Source organism: Antrostomus carolinensis, unplaced genomic scaffold (genome assembly GCF_000700745.2).
Source record: "Antrostomus carolinensis isolate BGI_N321 unplaced genomic scaffold, ASM70074v2 scaffold51292, whole genome shotgun sequence".
NCBI classification, from domain to species: domain Eukaryota; kingdom Metazoa; phylum Chordata; class Aves; order Caprimulgiformes; family Caprimulgidae; genus Antrostomus; species Antrostomus carolinensis.
In genome coordinates, this window is record NW_010299981.1 from 11,179 (window position 1) to 21,009 (window position 9,831).

The following is a 9,831-nucleotide window of genomic DNA, read 5'->3' on the forward strand; positions in this document are numbered from 1 at the left end:
GCTCTCAGCCAAGTCACTGAGCAAAATATTCATTTAGGTGAGACAACAAGTGGGAAAGAAGGAGGAGGGAAGACAAACAGATGGAAATTGTGCACATAAGGCTTGCATATTGCACCATGCTCCCCACCTAGCTGCCCTGTGACAGTGCAGATTAAGATGGCCAAAGCTGAAGACAGAAGCACTGAAGTGTGTAACTGGGTCTGGGAGACAGCTACGAGCTTTGTCTCTCCTCAAATTTCTCACTGTCCTGTGCTTCAGTATCTGTGGTCTTCTATTGCACTCTGTGCTGGCTTGGAGGAGGGAAGTGCGTGGCATTGCTCAAACTGATAGAGTTCCTGGAGGTAAAACAGGACAGCTGGCGTGCCTGACGAGCTGTGCCAGCTTTGTTTGATGTTTTTATTTCCTGCCAGAAAATGAGCTACAATCTCTTCCTTCTGGCTTTTGTCCTGGGCATTGGTGGAACTTTCCAGTATGGGTTGCAGATCTCCATTATCAATTCTCCTGCTGAGGTAAGCATGGACAGCTCAAAAAATTGAGCTACCAGCACGGATGTCAGTGTTCTCGTGTTCCTGCCTCTATATGCAAACACTAACTTTCTCACTTCTGCTCTCAAAACTAGACTTACTGTGGTTTCTTAATTCTAAGAGTAGCTGCTATTGTTCTTGTGTTTCCTGGGATTTTAACCTCTCTCTGGTGTGCCAGAACTGGGAAAGGGGAGGATGAGTGATATCTATAAAGTCAGCATTCTCCCCTTACTGATTTGGATTGCTCCAGGATATTCTCCTCTTTCCAGTACTCAGGTAGTCCTTTGTACCATGTGCTTGGCCACACACACTCGGTCTAAGTGACTGTCTGTCAGGTGAAACAGGACAGGGATGGACTGTAGCTCTAGAGCTGAGGTCAGCGCTGACACCTGCAGCTGGAAAAGGAAAATCAGTGGAGGTGTTTGTCATCCTGAATGGTGACAAAAGGACATTGAGCTCATGCTATTACCACATTGGGGACTCTCATCAAGAATGAGGGTGCCATAGAGGTTATGAACAGTAGGTCAGAGAGACCCCACAATGGGCCACACTGAGGGACAAATCCTGATCTCACTGAAGTGAGTTGAAGTCAGACCTGGATTTCATCCAGGGGGCCAGACAGGATGCAGCAGGTGAACAAGAGAGACAGACAGACAGGCGGGAACGGTGGGGAAGATCAGGTAGCAGAACAATCAGGGTTTAGCACATAAACAGAAGACTAACCTTCCACTGTCTTAGCGGCACTCACAGTTGATATTTAATATTAATATTTTTATTCACTGATTTATTCATTGCACCTTGTTGCAAAAACAGTAACTCCAGGGATGTTAGTGGCAAAATTCCCTTTGATTTCACTGGGGCTAAGATTTCAACCAAGGGTGTTGAGGGAAATGTATCAAGAAGACCAGTAAGTAGGTTAGAGAAGTAAAAAAGAGGTGCAATTATGCAAAAACATGTTGACTGAGTCCATTACTTTCTGTTTTTCTTTTAAAGTACATCAAAAGTTTCATCCGTGAGACCTGGCTGAAGAGATACGGCTCTTCTCCTAGTGAAGAGATGATTACTTTGATGTGGTCCTTTGTTGTGTCCATTCACAGCATTGGTGGGCTTCTGGGGTCCTTGTGTGCTGGATATTTGTCTGTTAGATTTGGAAGGTAGGAATAATGATGACATTAGTCTTTCTGTTTACATCTACAACTGCAAAAATAAGTGACTGTGTCTTGGGAGAAACACTGCTTGTAAAGCGGCACTGTGAGCAGAGCAGAGCTGCTCCAGACGAAGGATCAGTTCAGTGAAGAAACAGAATGGTAAAATCTGCCAGTGATCACAAAGAAAATCATACCCTTGTCCTTACAAATTCCAAAGTGAATCCAGTCCAGAGAAATCACATGGGGAGTGCATGCATTTCAAAGTTAATTTCACAGACAACCACTCACAGGCTTGTTCTTCAGTGGAGATATTGACTCCACTAGAGTCATCAAAAGCTTCAACTAGCTCATCAGTCTGTGACAAATTTTTCCCATTCCCATTTCACATTTACTTCACTACAGCTGATCTCAGAAGCTGGCACAGAGTCTTTAACGCTGGTACAATTCATGCCACTTCTGTCAGGCTGTGAATGACACATGGACAATATTTATGCTCACATTAATTTAAATTAATTCCAGGAAGAAGGCCATGCTGTCTGCCAATATCCCTGCTCTGCTGAGCGCAACTCTGATGGGGCTCAGTCGGCTGTGCGGATCCTTTGAGATGATCATTGCTGGAAGGTTATTTTCAGGAGTGTGTGGAGGTAAATTACCATTCCTACCTATGGTAACAGATAGTTGGGAGAGCAGTGACTGAGGGTCAGAAAGATGTATCAGACTGAGTATACAGATCACAGAATTTTACTGAACTCTGCAGAGGGCCTGATGGCTGAATGCATTTTTAACTAAATAAGAAGACACAAACATAATTAAATTAATCAGATGTGACATCTCCATTTCTCATTCTTTTATCTTTACATTCAGTCCATATAATAAGGACTGCCGACTTGTGAAAAAGCCAAAACATGCAATATTTCAGGGGAGCATGCTCACTCAATAGAAAGCTGACCTCTGTTGTTTCTGTTGCTGCTCATTGTGGCTGACACTGCCTTCCATATTACAGACCAGGGAACGGTTTTCAAACTGGGCAATTCTAATTTCCAGATGCTTCAGAAGGTTACATTCTGTCAGTGTTTTTGATCCCTGAGCAGTTGGATAAAGATAATACTAACCAGCAAAAAAAATGAAGAGAGAGGATATCTATTAATTGATTCACTGAGCAAGTGGAATATACAGTCTTTGTTAACGTGTTGGTTTCAAGCACAAAATAAGGCACATGGCATCCTGAGTAGACACTGAAATATATAATCTGAGATTAAAAGGAGCAACAGCAATCTCGTATACGTGGCTGTAGGAAACATTGTTAAGAAAAGGCCAGCTTGCTGAAGAACAGATTTCCCAGGAGAACATACTTGCCTAGTGAAATATTTAGCAAAGATGCAAGGCCACGGTCCTGGGAATGTGCTTCATGCTGGGCAGATACATGCTCAGCACGGTTAAAAAATGCCTCAGAGCCTAACCTTGCATGCTCCCCTCCAAAATACCAGACCTATGGGAGTTTGAATTGCCCTCACGGTCATTTGTCACTGCAGGTTTAGCTCTGAATATCCATCTCATGTATGCTGGGGAATGTGCCCCACGGAGGCTCCGCGGGCTCTTTGCCATAACAGCTTCTACTGCCATTGCTGTCGGGAAGTTTGTAGGATTTGCTCTGGGTCTCAGGTAAGGCGGGTCCAAGACCTATTTAATTTATTCTGTTATTAAAATATATGCATATGTCAATGCAAGCCTATGGATAGGCAAATCAGCAACTACTTTTAGACACATTTTCAGGGTCCCCTAGGCAGCCAGACTTAGTTAGCTCAGCCCAAATCCCTGACTTGAGACTCTTTGGATCAGAAGCAGAGGGATCAGCTGCCACAGGTTCTTTCTTCAGCACTTTTGCTGGGACACTTCATCCTGGTGGGCCCTCAGCTGCTGCAGGAGGATGCAGTCAGCCTTGCTGCACTCACTGCTGAGCAACAGGTGGCAACCCTGTGTAATTCACGTCCTGCAGGCAACAGCACTCTGCTCTCCCCTTCCACCTCCCATGGAGAATGTCATTTTTCTAGGCTGAGAAATGGTAGAGGCTCCTGGGTGAGAGCTGGCAGACAGGCTGAAAGAGTTGGGGCTGTTCAGCCTGAAAAAGAGAAGGCTCCAGGGAGATCTTACAGCGGCCTCCCAGTACCTGAAGGGGCTACAAGAAAGCTGGGCAAGGACTTTTCATAAGGGCAGTTAATGACAAAACAAGGGGAAATGGCTTTAAGCTGAAAGAGGGCAGGTTTAGATGAGATATTAGGAAGAAATTCTTCACTGTGAGTGTGGTCAGACACTGGAACAGGTTGCCCAAGGAAGTTGTGGATGCCCCCTCCCTGGAAGTGTTTAAGGCCAGGTATGATTCTATGATTCTATGATTCTATGATTCTATGATTCTATGATTCTATGATTCTATGATTCTATGATTCTATGATTCTATGATTCTATGATTCTATGATTCTATGATTCTATGATTCTATGATTCTATGACACGTGCAGCAGGGCCGAGGGACCACCATCTCTCTGTGTGTGCTCCCAGGGCCAGCACACATGGTTGCTCAGCTCCTCTCGCTCTGCTGGTTTTGTTTCAGAGAAGTTCTTGGAGTAGATGCTCTCTGGCCTGTTCTCATGGCAATCAATGCGCTTCCTGCCCTCATTCAGCTTCTCACCCTCCCCTTCTTCCCAAACTCTCCCCGCTACCTGCTCATTGACAAAAAGGACAAGGAGGGATGCATCGAAGGTGAGGAAATGGGCCACAAAGCATTCAATTTAGCAAAAAGTGGAAAATACAGTAAAGCCCCACATAAGCCTGGAGGAGAGGTACAGTTGGGAAAAAGACTCTTGTTCTTTTGGCTCTGAAACCACCTTCAGCTTTAATGAAAGACAGCCTCTTCTGTTTGACACTAGTGCTCCCCTGGCACTAGTATAGGATGTATCATCCCCACTAGTGAGGAATGTATCACACAGAGCTTGTATTTCCACCAATCCAGATTCTGCCCTGAACAGTCAAGGTGTGGATTTGGTACCTTCTGGCTCTGTGTAAGAAAGAGATGCTCTTTACTACCTTGCCATATCCGTCAGCACTCCAGTTCTTCAGTGACCCTAACAGCAACTACTGACATAAACACACAAACAGCCATTGTGGGTTTTAATGATCAAAAGAGAGAACTTTTTGGATGTAGGCTTATTTTCATTTTTCCTTGTCTGTGTTTTGGTGTGTGCACCAGAACTGCACCTTTAGCAGGAGGGTATTCAGGGAAGGACTGGTAAGAATTTAGGTCTGATTTACAGTGAAACACTATAAGCAGCTATTGGCCAAAGGTGAGGTCATGATAAAGATTTATGGGTAAAAATAGGTAACAATGAACTGGATCTGTGTCTAATCTGAACCCAGATCTCTAGGAAGTTCACACAAGCAAAGAGCCTGAAGCTCAAATGAGACACTCTGCAAGGCAGGAAGTAATCCTCTGAATTCATGTCTGTGTTGGTGAGCTTGGACCAGGAGTCATCTTCTCTCTTCCTCTCCTTCCAGCTGTGAAGCAGCTCTGGGGAGATGGTGACCATATGGCCGAAATAAATGACATGATGGCAGAGCAAGAAGCCATCCGTGGGGAGGAGGCTAAGAGCATTTGTGATCTTTTTCGTGACAAAGCTGTCCGTTGGCAGTTCATCACTCTCTTCCTTGTCTCCTCATGCACGCAGTTAATTGGCATCAATGTGGTATGTGTGCTACTTTTCTCTGCTTTCTAGATTGCTTGCAGTTTCTTGGCAAAAAGTAAGCTCTGCAACAAGTAGCAAAGTGCTGACTGCACCAGTGGCTGCAAGGAGGGGATCTGTTGTTATTGTTTATTGTAATATTTTCCCATGGAAGTTTGGGACCTGGGATAAGTTGAGATCTGTGTTTTAGGAAGTGTCATCTGAAGGCATCTCTGTGGATTACCCTGTTATAATAAGAGAATGGAAGGGGATAAAATAACTTCTCAAATACAGAGCAAGTAAAGAACAGTGTAACCTCCTCTGAGTCTCTGAACTACAGAATGCACTGCCCAGAGTTGTTCAGCCATCTCAGTACAAACTGAGTCGAGTTTGTAATGTACACTGACATGTCAATGTCACACATGTAATGTACACACGGACATTCATTTCCATACTCTTACCTCTTCGGGTTTCTTTCTAAATCCTTTCACTTTGCACTTTCTCAGACTATAGACAATTACAACATCCTGGTAATTTATGTGACAGTTACTGATATATACTCTCTAATATAACTTTTCTCTGGAAATATCTCTATTTATGTTTCAGTAGATAGTATTGAGAATTGGAATAGTTATTGTATAAAATAAGCTTATAGTAAAAGCATAAAAGTTCCAAAATCCAGGTTAATTTTGCATATTCAAAAAGACTTAAGGATTCATAAGACCCCTTCTACCCCCACAAGTGCAGCAGTAACTATACCATGAAGGACCAGTAGAAACTGAGCATATTAACAGTGGAATTTTTTATGCTTTAGGAGTGCTCACATCTGGAAAAACAATGACTATCAAAATCACTGCAAAGGTGTAAAGATGATGTAGAAAGTTAATTTAAGCCATTTGCTTAGTATGTACTGTCCACATTTTTGTATGATTCTCATCCAAAGTACACGAGACACTAAAACATGTGAAAGATGTCAGACAGAATTATAACCTGTAATGTAAGACACAGGCAGTACTAAAAAAGCAAAGACAGAAGCAAAAGGCCGTATTTGTTCCTGCATCCAGGACATTGCTGCTAGCAAAAGCTGTTCTGCACAAGTAAGCCTCATGAACACACTGAGGATTAGTTACTGAAGATTTTCTCTTTTGTTTAAGCCTGATGAGTTATTTTCTGTCAAAAAAGACAGAAGCTAGTGTAAACAACCACGTGGGTACAGCCGTCACTCATTTCTATTATTTTCAGGTTTACTTCTATGCATACAATGTCTTTATAAAGGCTGGAATCCCCCCTGCTCAAACCCACTATGTCTCCCTGGGAGTTGGGATCACCGAGATCCTCAGCACAGTTCTGTGTGTAAGTGGCTCTTCAGCTGAATTTCATTCTGCTGTACAGCGTGGTTCATTTCAACCTCTCAAACTACTGTAAATGGAGCTTGGAGGAATCAAACTTCTGCAGCAAATCAGCTGTAGTACTTTGCACTGATCACACAAAATCATCTCCACACACGCTGCAAACATGGGCATTTACATTCAATTTATGGGAGGACAGGAGAGTCTTTCCCTCAAAATCACAGCCTAGCCTGAGCCGGCCTCGGGACTCCCAGTTCCCCACTGCAGGAGGGGCAGGTGACAGTCAGCAGCACTCGTGGCTCTAGGATTCAGGGCAATTAACAGTGCCAGCATTTCCACCTTGCTGCCTCCCTGGCTATCCTTTGCACGCAGAGTGCTACCCCAGGCCTGGGCAATGCTCCCTGCAGCCCTGCACCTCCCCACCTCCTTCCCCCTCTGCAGTTCCTGGTCCTGCTCAGTGCCCCAGATCCCTTTACTCACCCTCCCAGAGGAGGCACCACATCCCAGTCCCCAGCTCTTCAGAGATCTCCTGCCTGGCCAGTGAAGGCAGCTGACGAGTGCCTGCCTTTAAGGTCTGTCCTTTGGAGCTGACAGCATGTCCTCTTGCTGGCAGGGTTTCCTAATTGAGCGTGCAGGGAGGAAGACACTGTTGTGGAAAAGCTACACTGTCATGGCCTTGGCTTTAGCGCTCCTCACAGTTACGCTTTCACTACAGGTAAGACCCCGCTTACTCACACATCAGAGCTGTGTCCTGGCCATGTTTTGTTGTATGGCAGATATCATTACTATTTCCCTCTCCCTAAATCACTTCCTAGTGGGAGCAGAAGTATTTCTGGGCTAACCATCATACTAAGAGGTGTGTTTCCAGACATGTATGTGCAGATTAAAGCCAATAGCTTTATACAACCATAAAAGACTGCCAAGACTATCTCCTTGTAAAGCTTCTCGAAGTAGAGGAAACAGATTTATGTGTAACATACTCAGCAGTGATGAATGTTTCTAATGAAGCGGATAAATAAAGTTTTAATTTCTGATTATTTTTTTTTTTTATTTTCATTTCCTACCATAGGATTCCTTTTTCTGGGTACCATACTGCTCTGTTGCACTCATCTTTATTTTCATCATGAGCTTTGGCATTGGGCCAGGTTGGTATTTTCTACTGGACTGGTTTCACATACTCATTCCTTCCTCACTGCAGCCTTTAGGAGAGTTCCCAGGCATAGCTGTTCCACAGTTAGCGTGAATCACTGCTCCTGATTCAGCGCAGGGGTAGGTGTTGCCTCCATACTGTGGTAGGAGGTAAAACTTCATTTCATATTGCATTCCTACATGCCTTCCTCCTGAAGAGCCAAGCAGCACCTCAAACACTTCCAGGTCAGTTAAAACCATTAACTTATGTGGCAATATGAAGTGTGAACTACAGAAGCATCTTGCAAAATTTCTAAACTTCTTCTTTTTCTTCAACATTTTTTTCAGCTGGAGTATTATGTCCCTTGCCCACAGAAATATTTATTCAGTCATACAGACCAGCTGCTTATGTTTTTAATGGTGCTACAAACTGGATCCAACTCTTCATGCTTGGACTCCTGTTCCCTTTCATTGTGGTAAGCAAAGCAGGGTGTTTTGTTTCAGTTCAGAGAGGTTAGATCCTTCTTGAACCCAAAGCATACTTCTCTTTTCCAACACTTCATGCAAAGGACAGAGCCCAAACTAATTGCAGTTCTGATGGCCTCTTTCTTTTTACCCAGCTATCTAGTGAACGTGTAGCAAAATCACAAAATGCTGCTAACTCCACACACAGAGTGTGACACCAGCAAACATGGAAATGGTGACAGAGGCACCAACACTGCCAGATGTCATTTGAATGTCATAAGGGGCTCCCTTCTTTTTCCCCCTTGTCCTGTATGTGCATCTCCTTTGGGGTTGATGTGGAAAATGGGCAGCCCAGAGATCTCACCCACCACTAGTAAGTAACAGGAAACTAAAGCCTTTGCAGTTTTGGCCTGTGCAAGGAGGGACAGAGCTAACATGCTTCGTACCTTCCCCAGTCTGGCACTGACTGAGAAGGACAGATCGGAAAGGAAGAGTTATTGAAGCTCAACACTTCTCTGAGCTGTCAAGCAATGACATTCGATGTCTGCTGAGCACACAACTTTCCCCCTTAAAACACGAAAGGAGAATTAGTTCATCTTAGCACTCGGTGCCATTCCTCAGGTGGCAGCAAGTAGGATTTACATAAACCAAGTCCTTGACCAAGGTTTTTAGTAAATACAAACCAGTATCATAAGAGAAAGAAATCTCGATCAATTTATATCAACACATTTTGTCTCTTTCTTTTCCTATAGGAAGGTCTTGGTAGTTTCTGTTTCATCATTTTCTTGACATACTGTCTGTCCATGGCTATCTTTGTCTTTCTGGTGATGCCAGAGACCAAAGGAAAGACCATGCTGCAGGTCATGGAGGAATTCAACCACCTGAACTACCGTGGAAAGAAGAGACAGACAGCCCTACAGCAGAGTAACTGCTCAGTGATGACTGTGACTAGACTTTAATAACAAACTCTCCACTCCATATTTTGCTCTTTTATTACTGTAGTGCCCAGAAGCGTCACTAAGCAAGAGAGAATCCATTGCTCCATAAACAGCACACATGTGTATTTTAAAAAATAATCACCTGCAGTGCAGGGTGCAGATGAACTTGGTGGTTCTCTCCAACTGCTGAAATATGAGCTGAATTAAATCCTCTGAAAAAAAAAAACAAAACACAGTGTATAAAGAAATACAATCTTTGGCAGTCCCTGTAAGTCAGCAGCTGTGTAAACTGAAAACACAGAATCTGCTATTTTTCTTACCAAAACCAGGACTCCACAGTTATTGGAGGAAGTGAGGGTGGAAGGTTCAGAGGTACAGCACGCTTGTGAAACTGAGAGAGCTTTCATGTTGAAATTATCTGCTCCTACTAACAAGTCAGTGCTGCTGAGCTTTCCCAGAGAAGGAGCTTCAGTCAAGGTGAAGTGCTTAGCTCTTTAATCTGATGGAAGAAGAGTACCTTGCCTATGAGTAGACAGAATCTGTGTGCAATGCTTCCCCCTCTTACAAT

At 43.8% G+C, this 9,831-nt stretch overlaps 1 protein-coding gene across 1 annotated transcript in view; it reads left to right on the forward strand.

Moving 5' to 3' along the window:
• LOC104521059 (solute carrier family 2, facilitated glucose transporter member 11) overlaps positions 1 to 9,486 on the forward strand; it is a 10,658-nt gene extending 1,172 nt beyond the window's left edge. The window contains exons 2-12 of the mRNA XM_010162943.2: positions 411 to 509; positions 1,518 to 1,678; positions 2,192 to 2,316; positions 3,205 to 3,334; positions 4,279 to 4,427; positions 5,220 to 5,407; positions 6,626 to 6,736; positions 7,346 to 7,447; positions 7,802 to 7,877; positions 8,209 to 8,336; positions 9,078 to 9,486. Coding sequence (XP_010161245.2) covers positions 411 to 509; positions 1,518 to 1,678; positions 2,192 to 2,316; positions 3,205 to 3,334; positions 4,279 to 4,427; positions 5,220 to 5,407; positions 6,626 to 6,736; positions 7,346 to 7,447; positions 7,802 to 7,877; positions 8,209 to 8,336; positions 9,078 to 9,284 — 1,476 coding nt within the window. The 3' untranslated portion in view covers positions 9,285 to 9,486. The remainder of the gene's footprint in view (positions 1 to 410; positions 510 to 1,517; positions 1,679 to 2,191; positions 2,317 to 3,204; positions 3,335 to 4,278; positions 4,428 to 5,219; positions 5,408 to 6,625; positions 6,737 to 7,345; positions 7,448 to 7,801; positions 7,878 to 8,208; positions 8,337 to 9,077) is intronic.
• Positions 9,487 to 9,831: the final 345 nt, after the last annotated feature.